The following is a 25901-nucleotide window of genomic DNA, read 5'->3' as shown; positions in this document are numbered from 1 at the left end:
GACAACCAAGCAGGTGTGTCGTAGAGGTATCCGTACCAAATATGGGTACATCGCCCAAATCCACGTATCTGTGTAGATGGGTCTTTGTGGGTGCAATGGGGAGTACACCTTGGCTGAGTGGATCAAGGAAGAGAAGAAATAGAGTCGTCACCTAAATTGAGTTTAAGAACCATAAATATAGTGCCTTTACGAGGAAGAACTGATCTTTACTAGATTACGTGTCTGAAGTTTAGGTGTAGGGATGGGAAGGTGTTAGGCACCCAATCCCACCTGACCCATAAGCCGGCCTCCACTCATTGTATTCCAAATCTTAATCCCAGCAAAAGGTCTTCTAATATGTTATTCTAAACTCACACACACTAACATATATCTAATATCCAAACATAGCATATATCTCACACTCACCCATAGCATAAAATCATACTATTCATCTAGCAATATATATGCAAGGGCAGCAAGTAAATCATAATACAGTAGCATCATCAACAAGGCATTAACATCAAGTACATTTATCATGTTCATCAATCAAGAAAGTTCACCATGTTCGTCAACTAAATTAAATGCATGTTCATGTAATTATGCATGACTTACCTCATTTATCTCATAGCACCATGCACCTATGTATCAATGTATGTCCATGTTCATATGAATGTTCATGTGACTCAACCATGATATAAACCCATATTATCAATTCAACAATCAAAGCATGTGAAACATGTTATTCTACTAATCCTAAACCTAAACATGTGAAAACTAGACTTGACGAGACCTAAACATGTGATTAAAATTAATCAAAACAAACAAAAAACAAAAATCCTAAAATAAAGTTAACTAGCTTAGTGTGTGAGCCCAGACGAGAGAGAGAGAGAGAGAGAGTTTAAAAAGAAAACAAGAGTGAGTTAGGGTCCATTTGGTAATATTGTTTTAGTAACGTTATTTATATTTTCTGGAAACACGTGTGGGTGAAAAAGTATGTGAAAATACGTGTAATGTTGTTTAAAAACTAAAAACTGTTGTTTAAGTGCACGTACTAAACACCTCCTTGGAGTTTAGAGAAATTATGAATTGCTACTATAGAAGTTTTTTTTAAGGGTATTTATTTTTGTTATTGTTTGGGCTAATTTCTTATTTGGTTGATCACGCTAATTTAGTTATTTAAACATGGTAAGAATTTTGTTTGGGGCCAAGATGAATTTTTTTGTATTCAAATTCAAAACCATCATAAAATATATAAAATATTAAAGTTATTTTTAAAAAAAAATTCTTGGGGTGCCATGGCACCCCTTGATCTTTAGGTAGTTCTATTCCAACTAAGAAGGGCGTTGAAGGGTTATCAACAAGCTCATTATTGAAAGAATAATGTCACAGACACAACATTTTTGGAATTCCCACTGGACTGGCTATTTCTGTATAAACTAAATTTTGAATATGCTAAATAAATTTGCACCAAACATACCTACATATCCTAAGAGATATTTAATATTTTAAAAACTCATAAATATATAACATAATCATTATATTCTATATTAAGGGTTTTTATTACATGAATAAACGGTTTTCTGATTTTTTCTTTTTCTAAAGTTAAAATTCACAAATAAATGAAAGAAATAATTTAACTATTAGATACAGACTAATTTATTTCCAAATTCTATTGTTTGTATACAAATTTTCATAATGTATGAATAAATCAACTTTGACATTCAACTTTTTAGGGGAGGGCAGTTGACGGCCCTTAAACTTCGAGTCCGGTCATGATTGCTGCCATGCTCATCACATAGGCAAAGAACATAAAGTAAATGCAACAATAAGTTAAAGGCCCTAGAGAGCGGTTAATTGGTCCGCTCATTTTTTTGGGCTTCTTGTTAGGAGATGTCTTCGACATTGAATTCATAAAGTGGATCATCATTACTGCAGCTGAGGCAATAAAGGAGATTGAATCAAACGCCAGAAAAATTTTAAAGAATATGTTCTTTTGTAAAATTGCCGTGCCCGTTTGGCCGTTGTATCCGCCTGGCACTTGCAAAGCTGCTGCAAATGTGACAGTTGTAATGATCGTTATTGACGTTAAACTGAATTTCGAAATATCCTGGTCATCTGATGCGCCTTCTGCCTCCTTTCCTTTGGAAATGTTCTGGTCATCTGATGCGCCTTCGATCTTGATAATCCGCTCTTCTTTCGAAGTCTGGACGCCATCCACTTGTTTCAAATTGCAGATTCTCATAATTAGTACCTGCAAGCGATTTAGACGAAAATGTCACTAACTAATCACTACAAAACGTGAAATTCTTGATTTCAGAAGCTAGAGTGGCCTTCTACATAAGAAGTTTTTAATTGGTATAACTTATAAAGAGTTTGGAGTTGCATGTGCACAAATGCCGTAGGGACACTGCAAATAATCACAGCTTGATACACCGACTAGAGTACGGAGTACTGGGCAAAAACTTTACCCACAATATATATACTTTAATCTATAGGGTCCGGTTAATGTGTGACCTAAGGGCACACATTAAGTTTTCTATTTTTGAAAACATTTTCTCAGAACTTGAAAAAGCTGTCGTTACTTTTTCAATTCTCAAGAAATTTTTTTTCAAAAATGGAAATTAATGTGTGCCGGCACACATTAGTAAAATCCTAATCTATATATATTCACTATGCATAATTTTTGGAGGTATTACCTTTTCTAACCGCAAAAGCTGGTTATCTAATTGAACAATGTCAGCAGTCATCATCCCTTCCTCGTTCATAGCCAACTTGTCCACTCTCCTGTCATGTGCAAGCATCGCTAATATTGTATAATGCCTATTGATTGTAGCTAGATGAAAAGCCGTGTTTCCATCTTTATCTTTCTCATTTATGAGATCCCCAAAAGCTAATTCCTTGAGTAATATATTCACCGCAATTATGCTTCCGCTTTCCACGGCAAGATGAAGAGCCGTCCTACTTTTCTTGTCCAACAATTCACAAGCATATGGACATCTTTTAATGATTGCTCTCATTACGCCTCCATTTCCTTTCTTAGCCGAACTGTGAAGAGCAGACATGCCTTCTTTGTCAGTTTTGTATGCAACGGAGTCATTCTTTTGCAAAAATAGTTCGACAACGTCTACATTGCCAATATGTGCAGCATAATGAAGAGGAATTCTGCCAGAGTCATCCGTTTCCAGAATTGCATGTGGAAATTTTTCCAACATCTTGTGCACAAAATCTACAAGGAGAGAGAATCATGTTGCTTTGAGTTATCCGAAAGTGTGGTGCACATTGCATTTATCAAAGTAATATAATCTATTATTTTATCAAAATTATACAACAACTTCACTTATAAATAAAATTATCCGAAAATCTTAATCTACCCAAGTAAAGACATATTCAATACATAAATTAATAATTAAATATTAGCTATTCAAAGACTGAGTTCATGTAGAAAATCAAATTCCATTCTATAGGCATAAAATTTAACCAAAAAGAGAGAATTTTTATATAAAAAAATGTTTTAATTTACATTGAGTAAGACAATGCATTGTATAGGAAATTTGAGATCTACTTTCAAAGTTTGATTTTGGAGCTAAGAGAGATTTTTTTAGTTTCTAACTCCATAGGTAATTAAGTAGCTAATGTTGACAATATACTGTGTGAAGTATTAATTGGTTTACAAAAACTAAAACATTGATTTATTATGGGAAATTGATTACCAATGATAATTCGATGCTCACGTAAGGTTTTGTTGTTGTTGTTGTTGTTGTTGTTGTTGTTGTTGTTGTTGCTGAACCAATTGACGTTTAACTTGGGTTGGATTTCTAATTGGCCCACAAATTTATGGACCTTATTGTGATGGAGGAGAGAACACAACTAGAGATGGCCAAACTAAGCAAGTATGCGAGAACCCAACTCAACCCTATTCGAATAGGATGAGTTTTATCCACTCCGTTCGGATATCAGGGGAGTGGGGCGAGTTTTCCTCTATACCAGATTTTGAAAAGTTGGGTTCGGGTACTTCCCAAACCCAACCCTTAATAAGGAACAATTTTTTATTTTTTTGTAAAGTAATTTTTCATGAGTTATCAGGGGAGCGGGGCGGGTTTTCCTCCATACCCAATTTTTTCTTTTGTTATAAGAGTTATTCTTTAGGGTATGTTTGGTACACTGAATGTGGATTACAATAGGAATGGTAATCTTTATTACCGGGAATAAAATATGTTGTAATTGAATAACTAAACCTATTCATTAGTTCGATTGTGAGTTGTAACATTAAAATAAAATTTATGATCTATTTTAGGAAATATCTCATTCATACAATTATATTTCCTAGAAAATAATATATTTTAAATTTTAGAGAGATGAGTTATTTTTTTATGATTTTTTATTTCCATAATTGTTAGGTGGATATGGAAAGTTTATTTATTTGGAAATATATTAATGTTAGAAATTATTACATCTACTAAGGAATAGCTATTACAACCCTTTTAGAAAGGAATAGTTATTCCTCATTTAAAAGAATAGCTATTCATAAGAAATGATCATTCCCTGTAAGAAAAACATAACCAAACTATTGAATAGCTAAATCATAGGAATAACTATTACATTACAGTGACTATTATAGTCTACCAAACATGCCCTTATTTGTAAAATCAAATCCCTCTTATCATGAGTCTAATCTTCACTTGGATGGAAAGTATTGTTGTCATTATGATACGTGAGCAAGCAAAAGTATAGGAGGAGAAGTTAGCTGCAATTTGTGCTCCATCAATAATTCAATTTAAGTTGAATTTTGAATGGTTCTGGAGAAGAGAGATGGGTAAACTTGGCCATGGAAACTGTTTGGCCTACCTCTTATTTAGTGATGATTAACGGTGAGACGAGAGGTTTAATTAGTCCGTCCTGAGGGATAAAACAAAGTGCTCCACTATCACCTTATTTATTCCTTATTTGAGCAGAAGGCCTTTCTGCAATGTTAGGGAAGGCAAAGGAACTCAAAAAATTACAAAGGTATTTCATCTAGTAGGGATGGAGTTCGTATTTTCCATTTTTTATTTGCAGATGATAGTCTATTGTTTTGCTAGCCAACTATTGAGGAGTGCCAAAACTTAACATTTTAGGGGTCTATGAGGCTTGCTTCAGGCCAAGCAATTAATAAAGAAAAAACATATTTATTCTTCAGTTAAACGCATGGGTATATATTAGGGGGGACTATCCAAAATATGCTAGGGACTTAAGTCAAGATTGATTGTGAGAAGTAGCTTAGTTTACTAATGTTTATGGGTAGATCTAAAGTAAATACTTTCAAAGGTCTATAGGAAAAAATAGTCAAGAGAGTATCGGGCTAGAAGGAGAAGTTTATAACTTTATATCCAAGGTGGGATGAAATATCTTGATTACAAATACTGCACATGCAATTCTTACCTATACTATGGGTATCTTCAAAATCCCTAAGAACTTTTGTGACAACATAACTCCATGCTTGCTATGTATTGGTGGAGCCAGACTTATGAAAAGAAGATTCGTTGGGTAAATTGGAGCAAACTCTATACCCAAAAAATAAAGGAGGAACGAACTAGAGATTGATCCATAATACAAACTACTTATTTTACAGGGTGTATAAAACAAGGGGATTTTTTTTTTTTTTTTTTTCCCTAAATAACACTAAAATTCAAACAATTTAGTTAGCACATTTTCAAAATTATTTAGCAAACTAACATCTCGAGCACAAGGGGCTTGATTTTGATGTGCTAAATCGAGTATAATAAACTCGAGTTCTATGCGCAGAACTTGAGCTTTACAAACTCGTGTAGAAGGAAGAAACCCAGACTGAACAAAGAAGAAACACAAACTAGAAGAAACACGAAGAAGAAAACCAAACAAGAAACACTAAGAAACAACAAACCACGAAGAAGGAACAAACCGAAGAGATCAAACGCAAACAAGAACCACAAAGAAGGAAAACCCAACAAACCTAGATCTCCCTAACCCAAACTATTCAGCTCAGATTGAACCCAAGCAGTGATGGCGAAGGTTCCAGGAGGCGGTGACAGAGAACATCTAGGTGAATGAAGAAGGAACAAACTGAAGAGATCAAAACCAAATAGAAACCACAAAGAAGGTAAACCCCGCGAACCCAGATCTCCTTACCCCAAACCATTCAGCTCAGACTGAACCCAAGCAGTGACGACGAAGGTTCCAGGAGGTGGCAGTAGCGGTGACGAAGCTCCAGCCGAAGGTTTTCCTCTAATTCCTTCATTTTCTTCTATGGGTCTTTGGGTATGATGATGTTTCATTGTTTTTCTTGACTGGGTCTTTGGTTTGATGATGTTTCATTGTTTCTCTCGCTAGTGCTTTAGGGGAGTCAAGTCTTAAAAACTCGAGTTCCATGGAACTCAAGTTCACCATACTCGATTTAGCACAACAAAATCAAGTCCCTTGCACTCAAAATATTAATTTGCTAAATAGTTTTGAAAATGTGCTAACTAAAGAAATTATTTGAAATTTAGTGTTATTTTGAAAAAAAATACAAAACAATTTATTATATAGATTGTTCTTTCATGGAGGCAGCTTTGGGTAATAACTCCTCCCATGTGTGGCGAAGCTTGTTGTCTACTAGGGAGGTTATCCATGAGGGCTCAATGTGGAGGGTTGGAGACGGAAGATATATTGAGCAAGGGGAAACACAAATGGCTACCACCCCTGAGGTTGTTACTGGTGTAGTCCCACCTTTCATACGGGTTAGAGATCTCCTTGATGTCTGTTAGGTTCTAAATGTTTAGAACAATTGGCAAATCGTGAACACAAACTTGTCTAGATATAGATCTTAGAGTCTATTGGTTTTATTGGACAATGCTCAATGTGATTCAAGAACATACAAGCTGCAGGAAGAAGACTTCATATTCTGTCTGGTTCGATCGATCGAAGAACAGGCTCGATCGATCGAAAGTCGTATCTGCAGAATTTTAATTAAAACCCAAACAGTAGTTCAAGCCCATTTAGGATTAGGGTTTCTAATCTACTTCTCCCAGTATATAAAGGAAACCCTAAGCACGTTTTTATGGGGCTTTTCAGAGAGAAAAGAGTGTGCCTCTTTTGTATTTAGGGTTTTGTTCCTAAAAATCTCTCTTATGTCTTCTACTGGTGCTATTCCTTGAAGAATCTCAAGATCCGGTATTGTAGAAATTGCTGCCTTCTCTTGTCATCAAAGGTGTTGATGATCTAAACCTTCAAGGGTGGTCTTAGAGTCACAAACAAGAGAGTTTGTGTTGCTAAACCTTTGAGTGGGATCTCAAAATCACAAACGGGGGTGTTTGTGTTTTGCAAAGGCCAAAGAAAGAAGGAGTCCGTGGATTCAGAGCTTGCACGTGGTCGTGTCAGTAAGTTCTATTGGTTGGTAGCAATAAGAAGTCGAGCGTGGGGGCTTGTAAGTCTTATTGTATGAACTTCGATTCTTTCTAGCGGATTTGCTTTTTACCTTGAGGATAGTTAGGTTAAATCCTCCCTAGGTTTTTTACCGGTTTGGTTTTCCTGGGTGATCATATCATTGTCTTATTTATTTTCCGCTACTATGCATGATATGATTGTTTGATTGTGATAACCAAGACTTGGAATTTGGACTAAATAACAACTTGGCTAATTAACTAGGTTAAATCAATTGTTTTAAGGGGTCTAAAAACTAACAATGTCGACACAATGCAATGGGATCAAGGAAAATTTTATGATCTTTTCGGCCCTCCAACTTGGCAAGAAATCTTGGCCATACCCTTGAATAACATGGCTTCAAGAGATTCTCTCATGTGGTAGGAAATTTTTTTTATTTCCAATAAAGACAGCATAGCAGATAGCCCTCCGACTGAAACAACAGCCAAGTGGGGAACATTCTCTAGAAAGGGTGGATGGAGCTACGTTGAAGAAAGTGTGGCCTCTTAATGTGCCTCCCAAGTCCGAAAATCAATAATTCTACAACTCTACTCAAAAGCTATGGTAACTTTTAAAAGAGGGTGGATTCCTATAAAATACTTGATTGAGGTAATTTTCTCTCAAAATTTTCTTAAGAATTTATATATAAGGAAATATGTTAATAAGGAAAATTCTTAGGTATACCTAGAGTATGAAGAAAAAGAAATGGTACTCTCTCATCTCACATTTATAGTGGACCTCACCATGAATTTAATGATTGAATCTCACCATGAATGTGAGAAGAGGGAGTACAATTCTCAGTCACTCCACAAGTATAAGTGCTTGTGGGGTCTGGGAGGTAAGGGCCAGGGTTAAAGTTTCTAGAAGGGAGTTTTACACACATATATACTTAGATTAGGTTAGAGTAGAATTTTATCTTGTATAAAAAAAAAAAAAAAAAAAGTACCTAAGAATTATTTGTTAAATAAGAATATATTACATCAATCTTCCTATTAGTTAATAATTGATTTTGTTTTTGCATGTTAACCTTCCTATAGTTTGCAAGATTATGTCAATCGTGTACTTTAAAAAAAAAAATCCTTAGCTTATTTGATCATTTGTACATATTTAGAACGTTTAATTATTTTGTTTGACACTTTAATTAGAATTGCTGATTATAGCTTAGAAATTAAAAAAAAAAAAAAAAAAAAAAAAAAAAAAAAAAAACTTGTATTTGACACTTTAATTACCAAGATGAAAAAAAAAAAAAAAAAAAAAAAGCATATAAAAGGTTTTTTTTAAAAAGGGGTGGTGTTGAAGACTTTTATAATTAAAGAGTAAAAAAAAAAAAAAAAAGCAAAAAACGAAACAAAATTCAGGTTGGGTTGGGTATGGGTATCTGTGAATAAGAAATTCGGGTGGAAATCGGGTTAGGCGATAATAGAGTTTTGAATTGGGTATCCATGAATAAATTTTTCGGGTGATTTGGGACCTTTGGGTACACCTAACCCAAACCCTGCTCAGGGCTACCTATACACAACAACCCATCTTAGTCACTACCCAAAACCATCCCCCAAAATAAGATAAGAGACATTGGCCTATAGCCAGTCTTGAAAGTTCGTATGGAATTTGGCTTTCATCCTTAAACAATCAACAAATCTTTTTTCGTTCCTAAATTATCAAATACTTTACACTTTATATTCTTCAGTCCTCTACTATAGACCTCCTATCCAATGCAGAGTAGCTAAGTAATACTCTCTAATAATTATTACGTAATAGTTTTTTCGACATGGAGCACTAAAATAAATAAATAGAAAGAAGAATTTAGTTTATCCAACGGGGACCATAAACTTTAAAATAAATTAATAATGAAAAGCTAATTAGTATCAAGATCTCTGATTGGGGTTATTTCCCACAATTTAAAAAGAGTTTCAGAAATGCCAAACTTGAAAGATCACATTATACGTACAAATCATAATAGAGAAAACAACCTCTCAAAGATACTTCAACAACAAGCATACATCTTATTCAATAGAAGATTTCATGTTGATTCTCTAAAAAAAAAAAATTCATGCTATGCAAATTTGTACATTGATAACATAGTGTTTGTTTATTTAGACCCCTTAAACCATATTGTTTAACCTAATATATTGTCCAAGTGATAACTTAGGTTTAATTATTTATATCTAGGTTAAACAATAATAAATCATATCAAGCACAGCAGTGGAAAAGTAAATAACACTACGATATGATGATCTAGGAAAACCAATGAAACAAACCGTTTCAAAGTAAAAACATGAAGAGGATTTGACCTAGCAATCCTCAAGGTAAAACAAATCCACTGTAAGAGAATCGAAATTTTTACAATCAGATTTAACCCTAAATCTATTGTTACCTCAAGTAGTAACTTACTGACACAATCATGTGCAAGTTTCAAATTCACGGACTCACTCTCCTTTTGGACTTACTGCAATTCAAGCACTCACACTTGTGACTTTGAGATCTCACTCGAAGGTTTCAAATCACATTCACTTGTTGATCTTTGTATCAGCAACTAGGTTTTACCAATGCTTGATTGTTGATCTTGCTCTAGTAAATGCTTGTGTAGTTAGAAAGTACAATACTTCTCAGATTTCACAAAGAGTAACATATAAGTCTTTCAAAGATCTCCAAAACATAGCTAGGGTTTCCCTTTTATATGTGGACAAGTTAGATTGAAATCTTAAACATTTTCGCGAGCTTGGGCCTTATTTAAAAATTCTACAGAATATGATTTCTGCGATTTTTGATCATTCAAATCTAATTTTTGATGGATCGAGCTTAGCAAATTCTACTCTTCTTTTCTACAATCAACTTAAACTTAAAGCTCAAAACATGCACCTTTGAGCAATGCCTAATACATAAACTAGACATGTTTTGTTCTCGGCTTGCCAACATATACAAAATAGAATTCTAAACACATTTAATTCGAAATCTTTAGAACCTAACACTGGATTGCTGAGCACACAAAATTCGGCATTTATGTTGTCTGTTGTACAAGTACAATCAGCACAAACTTCTTTGGCTAAATTAAGTAAAACTCATCCAAAAAAAAAAAAAAAAAGAGCAATAGAAAACATCTGGAGATATAGTTGAAGATAATTACCACTTTTTGCGAGATTAGTGACTGCAGAATGCAAGACATTCTTCCCTTTCCTTCCCCCATATCCGCAATCTGCAACGGTTTTTATGATGTGAAGAGCAATTTGGCAGAAACGTCGATCCACTGCTAGGAAGAGAGGGGATTCCCCATAAATATTTGTAAACAAAGTCAACCCTAGATCTTCCCGAATTAGCAACTCCACAATGGCGTAATGATTATATTTTATAGCCTCATGCAGTGCTGTACTCTTCTCATGATTTTGCTTCCTCAGTAGCTCCATTCTCATTTCAACTTCTTGACTGTTTGCAAACATTATTAGCAGCTTTGTCATGTCCGAATGCCCTAAGCTTGCTGCAATATGTAGTGCAGTGTTGCCTTCGCAATTTGTTTTATACAAAAGTGATGGCTTCAGATCGAGGACCCTTTTCATGATCTGTACATTTCCAAATTTTGCTGCCACATGAAGAATAGTACTGTTCCTCCCCTTTGTCCCCTGCTCGAGGTTTAAAATTTCATCTCTATTTTCATCAAAGAATCTGTCATTCGCAGAAATTGCAGCATTGAACAAAATATCATCCATTGCTACGAATTTCTTCTTGAATCTCAATCGTGACCTTGGCTTGGCAATCAGAAAAAGAATGAACCTTATAAATCATATTAAGGGTTTATATTAGGGTTTAATGTGACATGTTCACAACTTATATGTGCAACTAGGAAAAAGACAAAATAGTAAAATTTAAAATGCCTCCACTTTCATAGAAGTTAATCTTCGAATGCAAATGTTTTGTTTCATTTTTCACTCTATCTTCTATTAATCATAATTTGCATTATAATTATTTGACTTTTCTTTTAAAATAACTTAATTGAGTTTAAAATAAATAAATAAATTTAAATTCATAACAAGTTGTAATTGGGAAAATATAAAATAGAATACAAAAAACTGAACAAAGGATTTGTATAAATTATGGAGAAATTAGTATCCTTTTGCGCTAAGTAACCTTCCTGTTAACCTACATGCATGTATTGCCTCTATTAATTATGCGCATTGATTTGTGACATTTGTCAATGACTAACATATTGGATATGAAACTAAGAATCTAAGATGCATGTATCCAAAAAAAAAAAATTAAAAAAAAAAAATCTAAGATGCACGGGTGTTTGTATTAAATCACTTTTTTTCCATGGTACTCCTCAAACCTAAATTGCTCGAAGCCCATATCATATTGAGACTGCAAAGCTTTTTGGCATATTAGTATGGACGTCGGATAAATAGGGGTAGAAGAAGCCAAGCTAGGACTTTATTGTTGGAGGCTGAATAGAAGCCGTAATCATTAAGCATTTTTTTTCTTATATATATTTACTTTGAAACAAATTAATCCATATATAAAAGAAATATTTTGAGGTAAATTACAATTTATTCCATTATGATTTGACTACCATATTTAATGGAAAAACTTTCAATTGATATAGTTGATAACTTAAAGTTTATATTAATATAAAATTATTAGGATGCGGTCGAAATTAACAAAATTACTATTCTTTTTTTTTTTTTTTTGAGAAGCTTGTTATTGTTCTTTTCAAGCCTTAAAATCATATATGTTGAAGATATCAAGGTTAGGGGTCACAAGACTACTCACTGACCCTTTAATCCTAACCAATCCAACCGATCTCACCCGACCCAAAGGGTCATAGGCAATTTCAAATGTGTGGCTTGATCGCTAGTGGGTTTTATCTGCCTTAAAAAGTAGGTTAATAGTCGAGTATTGGGTTTTGGGGAAATCCAATCGAGTAACCAAACTTGAGGGAAAAGCATATTTAACCCATAAAAACTTGATGAAGAAAGAAAGAAACTGCACACAAGCGCCCTCCTCTTCTAAAAACAAAAAAACAAAAAAAAAAAAAAACAAAAAGCAGAAATATTAGGCTTAGCGGTAGACTTTCTTATGCTTAAGTGAGTAAATATAGTGTGCTTAAATTCTAGATGGGTTATAAGAGTTGAGATTAAAATTGGAAATAAGTTGTGGTAGAGCCACACATTTGTCATTTGGGCAAGATTTCTGTCATGGGGGCTTATTTGTACTTGATGCTGATTGTGAGAACATGAAATAAGTCTAGTACTTCTTTTGCTTATTTGTACTTGATTCTAATTATGAGAACATGGAATAAAGCTAGTACTTCTTTTGATTATATGGCGAAGTAGTACTTCTTTGATTATATTGTTGAGTCTTTGGGTATATGGCATGGTGGAATGAAACAAATAAGTTCAACTCCAACTTAACTAATTAAGAGTACTTAAAAGGTGAAATATGTGTAAAGGCAAAAAAACGTTAAAAACTTTCATATGGTTGAAAGGAGTCTTGGACTGTTATAAGTCACCCATAGTGGCTTATGTTGGGGGGACCACAATTTGACTCTAAAAACAGTCTCACGTGGCGTGATGTCGAATGCTATAAAAGATTTGAATGTATCTTCCTCATCACCAATTGGTTTTGAGGTGAAATGACACAGCTTATAGTCCGACAGCTTAGGAAAAAAATTTAGATTGCAACAAGCTCTTAACAATGGCATAAAAAGCTTAATAAAGCTTTGGTGTCTGATAGAATTGTTGTGAATAAACTTGATAGATGTATGAATAAAAAATAAAAACTTTTTGGTGATAGTGATGTTTTCATGTGCCTATATGTGGATGACATGCTATTTTGAGAGTTGATATAAATTACTAAAGACCTTTCATTCTTTGATATGAAAAAACCTTATACAGACAAATGTAACTTTGAATAAAAGGAAAAATAATAATAAAATTGGGAATCTTTCGTTGCACAATCTGAGCATGCTAAATTATTGGTGGTGTGATATTTTTAATAAATTGTACACATCCTAACATTGCATATGATGTTGGTAAAACCTTGTAGATATCTTGCCTATGAACATTTGAATGCTCCAACTCGTCTCTTGAGAAATATGAAAAGGCACCATGAACTTGGGTCTTACATCTACAGGGTGTCCAATAATATTAGAAGACTGTTGTGATACAAATTGCATATCAAATGATGATAAGACCCACTCCACTAGTAGCTATGTATTCACTCTAGGAAGGGAGCTATACTTTGTATGTTTTCTAAACAAACCTGTGATGCTTGATCAACTATGGAATTTGAGTTTGTTACCTTAGAAAAGGCATGTATTAAAGTTGAGAAATCTACTTGCTGAAATACTAATATCATCATATTATTGTATTTTGATTTACAAGCCTTATAATGGGAAGAAGAGGCATATGCGCCTAAGGCACAACATAGTGTGACAACTTATAAGTAATGGTGTAATTGCCATGGAGTTTGTGTGGTTAGAAAATAATTTGCAAATCCTCTTACTAAAAGGGATAACTAGACAAATAGTCTATGATACATCGAGGGGGATGGGACCTAAGCCCATTGAGTGAATCACCCATGATGACAAACTAACCTTTGTTTAAAAGCTTCAATGGGCGTTATGGAGAGATTCAAGATTGCACTATCAGTGAGAATGAGATCTCATTGTCCCTCCCTATGGTGTAGATAGTGCTCACTACCAAACTAATGAGGTTGAGTTCTATAACTTTTAATGAATTCATAGCCTTTAAGGGTGGTGTGTGATAGTACACACTTGATGAATTTAACTATGTGAGTATGGAGGTGGGGCTGCCTCCAATGAGAGTGAGAGCAAACTCTTTAGAGAAGTCATGAAAACCTAGGTAGGGTGCATGGCTGAAATGCGCCAAATTGAGAACTTGTCAAGGGATTCACAAGAAAAAGGTGTTTATATTCAGTAGTTTATGAATCTGGTTTAAGATCTTGTATCACCAAGAATTTGTAAACTCTAAAATATAAACACCAAGTGTTGATTCAAGTCCACAAGACATCAGCACTAATTCATCTTGTGACTACCCATTTCTTACTCTATAAAATAACAAAAATTTCAAAACAAGTGGGGGATTGTTGGGTATGTTTTTCAAATTTAAAAGGCAACTAATTTTATTAAATGGTGAGTAATTTCTAGTGCCACCTGGATTGCTATTGACTAAAATTAGTAGATGTGATTGGTGAGAATTAAACTCACCAACCCCACCATCAGCTTTACCCCATACCCATGGCCTTCTCTCTTTATTCACAAACAAAATCAGCCCCTCCATAATATCATCACTTTCCTTTCTTACTTTCACCTATCTTGCCTTAACCAATTCAAATCCCTAGCAAATATCCCTATAATACCAGTAGATGTTGAAGGAAATTAAAGGGATAATTATGGAGTGCTTATATCATGACAGATTCTTAAATTTGTGTTGGGTTTTGTCAACTCTTTTGATGAAAATATTCCATTGGATCTTCTATATAACCAAAAGGCCATTCCTCTTTCAAACGTGTGAGAAGTAGAAGGAAAAAAATAGAGTTCATCTAATATTTACTTTCCTCTATCTTTCTTCAATCTTTATATTGGGCATCCAATGACAAGTTTGAAGTTCTATTTGTGAGTGCACACTAACAAAGCTACTGTTGTATCCTGTAGAGCGACCGCCTGAGCCATTTGCATTGATGGAGTCATTCCAGTGGGGGCAAAATTGCTTCTTTAGGACAGCGGATTAAGTTCCATGCCTCGACTCAAATCGATAAGTTTATATCTCTCTACACTCTCATCTTATATCAGTAAATTTGTTTTGTATTTTGTTAATTAATTTGGGCAAATTTCAAACCTTATTTCCAATACGAGGGAATAACAAAATGTTATTTTTAGAACTTTTTCTCCTCTATATATACCATTCTTACTATGCAGAGTAGTATAAAAGACAATTTTGTCTTGGCTTCTTGTTGTTGAAGGATTGAAGGAGAGCATGAATGGTAGGATGATTCAATGAGCTAGGGTTTGTGTTTGGTTGGTGGAGGAATGTTCGAAAATATTTTTTTGGGTAAATGGAGAAGGGTTTCTAGGTGCTTTTTGGTGTCTTCAATGTTGATTATATACATGGTAGAGCTCAAGATCTTAGATTTCAATTAGAAAACTTTAATTTTAAAGTTATCCAACTCATATTTATCACATAAGATGATAATATAAGAGTGCAAATTAGAATAATCGAGTTAATTACTGAATTAAAATTAATATATGGACAAAGATTTCCTCTAAGACCATTAATTTGGAGAATTTAATTTCATTTAACCCCTAATTATATGGAAATTCATAAAATCATTAACATGTATTAAATAAAATTATTTATGAAATTAATTAATTAACAAGATGCATGATTCATTAAATAGGTAATTTGGCTAAAATATATATGAATGATTATTTGAATTTTCATGTAGTTTTGTAAACCAATTTGGAAATGAACTATGCCCTGTAGATAGTGGACAATGGTGTATAAGATGATTAAAGTCTAACCCAAAAAAAAAGAAAAGATAATTAAAGTGGTCACTATTGGGCAACCTTTCACACATGGGCATCTTGCTATCAAATATGTAATAGGTATCATAGCAAGAGACTCATCATTTCTTGGGCAGCAAGGTTTCAAATGACCCACAAACCAAGGAAGTCAATACCGTACTGGTGGCTGTACCGGTTTGGCCAGCAGTACGATATATTTCGGATACCGGTCAATACCGGTGTATCGTTTTGGATTTATCGCTATTTTTTACTATTTTATACAATATGCAATGTTATATTTCTGATAACTCAATATATCACTTTGGCAACTTTTTATATTTTTTGGTGGAGTTAGAGCATTAGAAGCAGTGAAGTTATATAGTTATTTTAGTTTCACCAAAACACAAAAATGCATGTTACAATAATGAAGTTATAAGTAGAATTTTCTAAAATTTTATTTTAAAAATTATAATAAGTTACTGACTCACCCAGTCAACTACTGGAAGTCCTAACTCATTAGGATATTTTTTTTTTTCATTCTTTTTTTTAGTCCACACATCTTGCTTACAGTTGTAGCCCATTAGTCTATAATTATAAGTTTTTTTTTTTTTTCACCTTCACACATTTTGCTTTGAAGTCTTGTCACTTGCTTCTTGACTGACTACTTTTCTACTTTCAAGTGAGTGTACCAAAACTAAAAAGAGATAGACACACGTTAATTGAAGAAGATGAAGGGGTTGTAGAAACAGAGGCTAGCAAAACAAAGGAAAAGAAGAAGAAATGCGTAGCAAAGACAAATACGAAGAAGAGGAGGAAAAACCGAGGTAAGAGTGAGGAGGTGGATTTCTGAGTTTTTTTTTGTTTCGCCCGATATCTATTTTTCGGCCGAAACCCGGTATTTATCCCAGTATGTCCGAAACGGCTCTGGTACAGCCGGTATTTAAACCAAAACAAAACAAGAGCATTTCTGAACCGGCCTAATCACCGGTACAGCAAATTCCGGCGGTACTGGCCAGTACGGTACGAAATTAACTTCCTTGCCACAAACACAATATTAACCCAACACAATTTTATGGAGGTTAATTTTTAGGATAAATGGGTTTGTGTCAATATGGGTCAACTCACTATGATAGATTGATAAATGGTCAATTTGGTTATATTGATAAAATTTTCATTGTTACTCTATGGTACCTACCATTTTCACTCCCCAAAAAAAAAAAAAAAAAAATGAAAACCCTTCTCAGCTTATTTTAATTTTTTTTTAGATTTTATATTCTAAAATTTGATTGAATTTTATTAGATTGAAATAAATAATTTTATTAGATTGAAATAAAATATTTGTACTTTAATTGATGTTATTGTAAATTAGAATTTGTGTATAATTTATTTGGTTATAGTTATTATAATTTGTGTTTTCAAAATATAAGATATGTTTATCATTTTTCATCATATTTTTGAAGTAGGTAATTTGTCATGTTTATGCCAACACAATACAATATATTTATAAAAAATAAAAAATGAGTTATTTATATCAACCTAATACGGCATTTATTTATCAAGCAGGTTACATGAGTCATATCATATCAACCTATTAAGTAAAAAGGTCATGTTACGGTAAAGAGGTTAATTGAGGGATTTGGATTGGCTGATATTGTAATCTACTACCCTTATCTTGACCCCCACACAAACATAACCTGCCAAACATAAACTATAACCCTTCTAACTTGCTACTTCTACTATGAAAATCATATCACAGTTTTCTGACAAAACTAGGTGGCTGATGCTGTTAGAAACTTCTATTAAACAATACTAAATATTAAAAACAGAAAATAGAAAATGAGAGCTTGTACCTGCAGAGTGGTGGGTGATATAATCAATCGCTACCTAGCTCGCCGTCACAACTTTCCTTATGATTGCTGTACTCTCTATTCTCTAAGACACACAGTTCAAAATTATGGACGTACCCGGTACCCGGCAGGTCGTTGCCATAGTTAAGTATCTGGGAAGTACAAGCAATGAATATAATAAAACAAAGAATCCAAGTTAAGGATATATATTATAAGGGAGAAATGATAAAGAAAAGAATTTAGCTAATAAAAAGTGATTCCCACTATTGTTTGTTTGGGTCTTGTACTCTTGTAATATTTCTGTGACGTAGTCCCAAAGTGATTCTCACGAACTAGCTAATTATTATTGTTATTGAGTAGATATCGTTTTAACTAAATGTGGGTTCTTAAATCCACAAAGGATTTATTAATATCCATAATGAAAAATTTCAAATCAACAATATGAAAGCAATTAAATTAATAGAATTATTATCGATAATAGACTTTAATTTTAATTTGTTTTATAGGATATTGTAATTGTGAGATCAAAGAAATTCGTACTAACTCCACTATGTTTAATTTCTTTGAGTTGAGACTCCGTGAATTTTGATAATTCACTACAAAAAACGCGACTTTAAGCTGCGTTTTTTAGCCGCGTTTTACAAAAACGCGGCTAAAAAACCAGACTTTGAGCCGCATTTATGAAAAACGCGGCTCCACCATGAGCTATAGCCGCGTTTACTAAACACGGCTATAGGCCAGCCCTGAAGCCGCGTTTTATTCTGTTGAAGCCGCGTTTTTGGGGCTAGGGCTGAAGCCGCGTTTTTAAAAACGCGGCTACATACCTGTTCGCGGAATTTTTTTTATTTTTTTTTTCAATATATCCCCAAGCGGCGTTTATTAAACGCGGCTTAAACGTGTAGTGAAGCTGCGTTTCATTAAACGCAGCTTAAACGCATACAGAGCTGCGTTTTATAAAACGCAGCTCTGGGTTTGTTATAAATTAAAAAAAAAAAAAAAAAAAAAACCCTCAGTTCAACACAACAACGAAAAAAAACCCTATATTTTCTGAAAAAACCTCTCAGCTCACTCTCTAGCTCTCGATCCCTAATCTCGCCGCCGTGCTCTGTGCCACGCAGCTCGATCGACGCCGTCTTGCTCTGACCGATATCCTTTCCTCCCAAATCTTGAAGGGATCGTCGAGAAGGTAAGGTTTCCTCCTTTTGAGTTTTTGGGTCTGTTTATATACATATTTAATTTTTTGTTATTGTTGTTGTTAATCTTATTTTAGTAGAAGTAGCTAAGGCTTTGTTGTTGTTGTTGTTGTTCTCAGAAATTAACTGTCACGCACTCTCTTCCTCTGTTCTGATCAGTAGTCAATACTAGTGCTTCTTTCTCTCTTTAAGGCAGCAAGGTTTGTCTCTCTCAACTCTTTTCTTCCTCTTTATCCTCTCTATTTCTCTATTTCTACTAAATCTGAATCATAAAGGCTTTGGGGTTTTCTGTGGGTTTCATTTTGTCTTTTTTTTGTGGGTTTGTTTGGGTTTCCTCTGATTTGTGTGTGGGTTTTTTTTTGGGATTCATTTGTGGGTTTTGTTTCATAGTATTTTCAATGATTTGTTTTGAGTTTGTCTTTATTTTCTATTTCTATTTTCGTTTGTGGTTTTGTAATGCAAATTATGTGTTTGATGAAATGCTTCTAAGAACTGATATACATAAATAGAGCATGTGAATTGTTATAAGCTTTTGGTTCATATCCTTCAAGACCCTATGTGTGTGTAAACAGTTCTTGTAGCTATTTGTTGAATTTTTTTCACTGAGGCTGTACACTGAAAAAATACACTTGAAAGATATACACTTGGTAAAGACCTTAAAAGAAATACAGTTGAAGCTATTTAGATAGCTTTGTTTTGACCATTTATAGAGCCACCAACTACAATCTCGCATCCTCACTTTCAAAATGTTGCTCCAAACATGACATTGTGGTCAATATTTTGCGTTTAACTATCTCAATTGAACAATAACACTGGAATGGGCTTCAACACAATTAACTTTTATGTGAGCTTTGTAAAATTATATTTATAAATTTTTTATTTATTTGCTTTAATCTTAAATTAACCAGCAAGTGATATGCAGCTCTGTTCTTGTGAATCCCTTACCAAAGGAGTTGGGAACTATTACTACTCTCACATACCTGTACTTGTTGTCCTTTTCTTCTCCACACACTCTTGAAAATGCATCGTTCTGCATCACATTAATTGATATTAGGTAATTGTAGTACTTCTTCAACTCTTCAATAGCACTTCTCTCTTGAGGTGGACCTCACCTTTTGACAGCAGGATGTTGATGAAACAATAATTTAAGGAAATCAAAAAATAAAAATAAATAACATACATCCCTTTAGGTGTTGGTATTGGCCATTAAATATGAATGTAGCGCCTCTATTAAATTGGCCTAATAATTAAATTGGTTTTAAAATTATAATGGTTGGTTGTTTTTTTTTTAGAAGGATTAGGATGGTTGTTGGGGAAATAAATTTGACAGAAGGAAATAATTGGTTTTAGTTGCAATGCACGGTTGATTGGTGGGCATTTTAAATTTGATTCAAAAGGAAACAAATTGAAAATATAGTAATCAATGATATAATATGGTCATGGTCATGGTCATATACAGACATGTCAAGTTCTCAATGAATTTGTGGAGGAACTTGTAGAATTTTAGGTTGTAGGAAAAGCCATAACACGGCCAAGTTAACACTTTCATTCATTTCTTGTGTTTTGCTTGAGTTGTTTGTTTGTTTGTCCAAATGGAAAGACAAGCATATGTATATTGTGAAATTTTGTAGTGTTTGGTTTAGTATAATATATTGTCATAAATGCAAAGTACAGATGCATCAAACACCATTACTTTCCATCTGTTACAACTAACTCATTAACAACCATGCCTTTCTTTTCTTCTTTTTAAATTCAATTCCATTTCCCCATATCTGGACCAATAGAAAATCATGTTTCTAACCATTTCCGTATGCTATTTATTGACCGTTGCCTAAATGATTTAGTGGTGCCATAAATTTTCTAGACTTTTGAATCTATAAGTCTATGTGCTAATGCTTCTCTTGTCCAGGTTTCACAATTTGGAAAAAAATGAAGATTTTTTCAGCTAAGGTTGAAGAGGGAAGGGAAGGCCTAGATGAGAAGCCAGCAGTTGGTCCCGTGTATTGTAATTTACTCTCCAAGAATGAGTTTCCTCCACCTGATCCCAATATTAGTACAGCTTGGGATGTTTTCAGGTATTTCTGTTCATAAATGATTTGTTTTCAGTCATAACAAAAGCCAAGGATGTGTTGCATATCACACATGATTCAACTTCTGCTATATTTCTTAGTAAATATGTTAAATTATGTGAGCCAGGCCATAAAGGTGAAAACAACTTCTGCTATATTGCTTCTCTTTTTTTTTCCTCCTAAACCACGTTTGACGGCCAGGGTTAATTTTGAAATGTGTCTTATTTTATTTTTGTTTCAGTTTCTGGTCCAAATGAAAGCATCATATTAAGATTTTATTAAAATTGAGCCAATTTGATTGACTCTCATATGTTGACCCTCTAGAATCATTGGCTTTCCTGCCTGGTTGTACATTGCTTGCTAGTACACTTTGTCATGGATTTTCTAATTCCTGATTCAGTCTTGTATTTTTCAGTAGCTAATTTCTATTCTCAAGTTTCATTTTTGAAACATTTCATCGATTTGAGGCTTTTTTTCTACATATAATTTTTGGAAATTTAATTAAATACTTAAGGGTTGTGTTGGATGCAGGGCCAGGTGCTATCAATTTTATTCTCGATCATGCAGAGGTTGATTTTGTTTTTGTCCAGGATAAAAAAGTGAAAGAAGTAAGAACTTTAAAAAAATTTGCTTTGTGATAAAATGATATGCTTAATCACATAAGCTCACATTTCAAAAGCAATGGATGTTTTGATTGGACAAATGTTCTTGTGTTTGCATCTACTAAATCCTGATTGTAAATCTGCTCAACAACTGAAAAGTAAGAATGATTAAATAACTGCAGTCTGCTCCATGTTAAGGCTTTCTACTGAGTTTGGTTGTGGTTGCAGTTATGGTGTGCTTCACTTCCTTAACAGAGGAAGAGAAGAATAAGGCAACTGAAATTAGGATAAAACCATATTCATGGAATGAGTTCTTTCATATGGTCAGTTTCCCATTGTCTTGATTGAATATTTTGTTCAATAAACTAATCTGCGTTCAATGTAAATAAACATAGAACATGTGTTTTCTTTCTCTTCAGTAGTAACTTTTCCTTAAAGAGAAAAGAGTACTTGTACATCTTCTACTAGATTAGAACTAGTATTTGCGATTCATTGTGCTCTGCTCTATATGTTTTGACGCTATTTTCTATCTTCCTGGAATTTGTCTTAGTATATCTCTAGTTGAAGATGTTAAATAAATCTATGCTATGGATCTCTCTGACAGCAATGTGAGCATTGTGTGTTTGGGCCCATCTTATATGCAAATGTAAGTGGAATTCATGCTATGTGTTGTCATGTCCCATATATCCATTTTGCATAAAAAGTGGATTCATTTTCCCCCCAAAAATTTGTAAGATATATGGGTTACTTCTCACCAAAGCTTAGGTTAACTAACTTTAAAATGTCTCATTCTCACTGACAACATATTACTGTCAATTTGCATGCTTTCTTCTGTTTTGGTTGATCTTAAGATTTTATTGTTCATCAGGGAAAAGAAACCCCGTCAGATTTGTCCACCTCAGTCTTTCCACATTTGCACAATTATGTACACAAGTGGCACGAGTGGAGATCCTAAAGGTGTTGTGTTAACACATGAGAACATTGCCTCTTTTATAAGACGGATGGATCTATTTATGGCACAATTTGAAGACAAGGTAAAAATGGTTCTTGAATAGCTGATAGGTTTTTTCTACATATCTCTTCTCTTGTTGTTTAATTAATCTCCATGACATCTTCCTAAGCTATATGAAATTCTGGTTACTCTTTTCCTTTGCATGAGTCCCAACTACATAGATAAGGACTTTTGTTGTGCAAAATCTATGTTTCATGCTGTATGTTTCTCCCCTATCAACTAAAACCATGTGATATGTTTCTCCCCTATCAACTAAAACCATGTTTCATGCTGTATGTTTGAAGTTTGGGCCTCATTTTTTTATTTCTTTCATCTGTATGGTATACATGAGAAAATAAAGAGAGAGAAGGGGGGGGGGGGGGGGGGGAATGATGTGTACACACACACACACTAATTGTTCTCATGCTTGATTGATGATGCAGTGACATAGGACAAATTGAGGAATTTGTCTTCTTGTAATTGTGGTGGATTAAAGAGTAGTAGGATTTGTGGAAATAAGATTTAGAGTTGTTGAAGAAAGGGTTATGGGGTTGTGTTAGGAAGTAGAAGGGGATTTGATAGCTGTTTGGCAGAGGAAAGTAAGAGTGGGTCTATAGCAGGGAGTTGTGTGTATAGCAGGAAGTTGAGAAAGCAGGGGAAAAAATATTTAAAAAAAAAAAAAAACCTATAGCCGCGTTTCTTAAAACGCAGCTATAGACTCTTACTCAGCTGCTTGAAGCAACCTATAGCCGCGTTGATAACCGCAGCTCAAAGCTGTCCTGGAGCCGCGTTTCTAATAAACGCGGCTATAGGTTGGGGTCTACTGCTGCGTTTCCAAAAACGCGGCTATAGGTATGGTTTTAGCCGCGGTTTCAAAAAACGCAGCTATAGGCTTTGAGCTGCGGACTTTAGGCCGCGTTTATAAACGCGGCCATAGGAAACGCGGCTAAAAGCCTATAGCCGCGTTTTTGGGGTCTTAAGCTGCGTTTTTCAAACGCAGCTTTAGACCCCTTTTTTTGTAGTGATTAACCATGGTGATTTTTTGCTTCACTGATTGGTTTTGTCTTATCAAAGTAAGTAGAACTTTAAAGACCAAGCTTTCTACTTTTCCTTCTCTAGACATTTCCTTTGGAATATTCGAAGTTTACAATTTTTATTTATTTATTATGAACTCGTGACTTTTGCTTTTATGCTTGAGGTCTAAGACACATATTGGCTTCTCCTTATTAATCTGTACATATCCTTGATACTTTGCTTATTATATTTCAAATCTTAGACTTGGAATATTCTTATACGTTACTTTAATCATTTAGTTATGCTGTGTTCTTTCTTGACTTTATATATTTAATCTTATAATATACTTGTAATTTATAGTTCGTGAATTATATTAGTAGCTCCTGCCTATGCACCAAGAAAAAAGCTGTGATGCGGATTTTGTTGTCCTTATATATTTTGTGGAAGTTCTACGTGTCCTCTGTTATCCATGGCGCCAGTGTAGGGAAATCTATGCCAATGCATGACAAGTTATTGTGGTAAAAGTTGTGGACTTTTTTTATGTCCCTCGTATTACTCTTTACAATATTTTATAGTAAATGATTAAAATGATGGATGCAAAGCATCAACGCGTAATCTTACTCTTCTGAAAACAAAAAGTATGGGAATAAGGGACATAATAAAGGGAACTATGTAGTCAGGATTTTGAAAAAGAAAAGAACAGTAAGGGATAAGATTCAATAAAGGTGCCATGAACTAAAATAATTTTAAAAAGGAAAAGAAAAATTCTTTTTTACTTAAAAAAAGGAAATAAACTATTCTTCTCTTATGAAAAAGAAAAAAAGAAAAAGAAAAAAAAAAAAAAAATCTTCTTCTGACTTTCAAAGCGTGTGTCAAGCTTCAAACTTATTTTTGTTAAGCACACTGCACATCAAGGCTAAGGGCCTTAGGACCAGTCACCAATCCTTTAAACCCCACCAACCCAACCGATGTGGTCCGACCCAATGGGACACGAACAATTTCAAACGGTTGAGTACATATTATTTATTGTTAAATGTGTACATGAGCATGTAGGCATTACAAAAATACAAACTAGCAGGCAATTTTTTTTAAGAAGAAATAGTAGGCAATTAAAGTGGGCAACCAATTGATGGGGTTCGCAAGAAATGATTCATGCAGATTGATGTATTTGCAAGGCCCACTTCTGTTTTTCACCATAAAAAAGTATTGCTAGACCCACTATGAACATCCTGTTACATTTGTCTAACAAAATTTTCTGGTTGATGTCCGTTTAAAAGTTATATGCCAAAAAAAAAAAAAAAAAAAAAAACTAGAGCTCTTGAATATATATCATTTGGTTCCACAAGCTTGCTCTGTGAATCCTCTAAGAAAACCATTTAAACAACTTTTTATTATTATATAAATACGATAGAATTTCAACTTATGACATTCGTTCTATGATGATTGCTCCATATCGTTAAATTAAGACATTAATTAATGAATTCTCTAAGAAAACCATTTAAACAACTTTTTTATTATTATTATATAAATATATATGATAGAATTTCAACTTATGACATTCATCCAATGATAATTGCTCCATATCATTAAATTAAGACATTAATTAGTTTTTGATATAAGTAGGGTTCAAACGTCAAATCTCTTATTTAACAATAATAAACTTTATTAATTGAATTAAATAAAACCCACATTTAAACAAAAATTTAGTAATAAAGAAGTAAAATCTAAAAACATATATTATATTAAGAAATTTAAACCAGGGATACGATAAATGAATTATGTACTAAAGAATATAAAATTTTAAGAAATATTCTTATTAGTTTTCTGATCAAGACCGGTACAAAGTACAAGCAAGAACATATTGTATTAAGAAATTCAAGTAAAGAATATATATACTAAAGTAATTATGTGCTAAATAATATAAAGAAGAAAATGAAAAAAAGTATGATCTACGAATATATTATATTAACGAATTCAAGTAAGGGATTTACTAAAGGAACTATGTACAAAAGATTTTCAAAAAGGAAAGAAAAATTCTTTAGTGATCTATTGAAGTAACTTACAAAGGGAGGGGGGAACAAAAGACTCTTGAAGTGTTTGTCAATTCTCAAACTTTTTTACGTTAAAGATATCAAGGTTAGGGGACATAGAACTAGTCACTAAACTTGGCCAATCCAACCAATTTGGCCCAACTCAGAGGGTCACAAAAAGTGGGTTTTATCTACCTTGAAAAGTAACTCGGTCCTAGGTCAAGCACTAGGCTTTGGGAAAATTCAAT

The 25901-nt window shown here is 33.7% G+C and overlaps 2 protein-coding genes across 6 annotated transcripts; one reads left to right on the top strand and one right to left on the bottom strand.

Moving 5' to 3' along the window:
* Nucleotides 1-1635: 1635 nt before the first annotated feature.
* Nucleotides 1636-17824, bottom strand: LOC115982472 (ankyrin repeat-containing protein At5g02620-like). 2 transcript variants are annotated; one of them, XM_031105081.1, is made up of 4 exons: nt 17758-17824; nt 10520-11130; nt 2676-3205; nt 1636-2230 (listed from the first exon to the last, which is right to left on the bottom strand). In XM_031105081.1, exons 2-4 carry the CDS (start codon nt 11094-11096, stop codon nt 1733-1735), a joined length of 1605 nt encoding a protein of 534 aa, XP_030960941.1. In that variant the 5' UTR covers nt 11097-11130; nt 17758-17824; the 3' UTR covers nt 1636-1732. The 2 variants fall into 2 exon arrangements, with proteins under 2 accessions (XP_030960941.1, XP_030960942.1); XM_031105082.1 differs by having other exon boundaries at nt 10520-11135; nt 17758-17823.
* Nucleotides 17825-20600: 2776 nt separating this feature from the next.
* Nucleotides 20601-22854, top strand: LOC115979741 (long chain acyl-CoA synthetase 1-like). Of its 4 annotated transcripts, none has more exons than XR_004089179.1 (3): nt 20601-21022; nt 21548-21624; nt 22487-22854. XR_004089179.1 is itself a non-coding variant. In XM_031101804.1 (3 exons), exons 1-3 carry the CDS (start codon nt 20877-20879, stop codon nt 22671-22673), a joined length of 336 nt encoding a protein of 111 aa, XP_030957664.1. In that variant the 5' UTR covers nt 20601-20876; the 3' UTR covers nt 22674-22854. The 4 variants fall into 4 exon arrangements, 2 of the variants coding, with proteins under 2 accessions (XP_030957664.1, XP_030957665.1); XR_004089178.1 differs by having other exon boundaries at nt 21548-22264; XM_031101804.1 differs by having other exon boundaries at nt 21607-21615; nt 22493-22854.
* Nucleotides 22855-25901: the final 3047 nt, after the last annotated feature.

The sequence above is a fragment of the Quercus lobata genome, chromosome 3 (genome assembly GCF_001633185.2).
Source record: "Quercus lobata isolate SW786 chromosome 3, ValleyOak3.0 Primary Assembly, whole genome shotgun sequence".
In the NCBI taxonomy this organism is placed as follows: domain Eukaryota; kingdom Viridiplantae; phylum Streptophyta; class Magnoliopsida; order Fagales; family Fagaceae; genus Quercus; species Quercus lobata.
Note: the sequence above shows the minus strand (reverse complement) of the source record. Positions and strands in the feature narration are given on the sequence as shown.

What these genes read in the sequence shown, in the direction of transcription:
- LOC115982472 (XM_031105081.1), bottom strand. Translation starts at nt 11,096, where the DNA reads ATGGATGATATTTTGTTCAATGCTGCAATTTCTGCGAATGACAGATTC. An exon ending in CACTAATCTCGCAAAAAGTG is followed by an intron (nt 3,206 to 10,519) that starts GTAATTATCTTC and finishes CTCTCCTTGTAG; the next exon opens with ATTTTGTGCACAAGATGTTG. An exon ending in AGCTTTTGCGGTTAGAAAAG is followed by an intron (nt 2,231 to 2,675) that starts GTAATACCTCCA and finishes AATCGCTTGCAG; the next exon opens with GTACTAATTATGAGAATCTG.
- LOC115979741 (XM_031101804.1), top strand. Translation starts at nt 20,877, where the DNA reads ATGAAGATTTTTTCAGCTAAGGTTGAAGAGGGAAGGGAAGGCCTAGAT.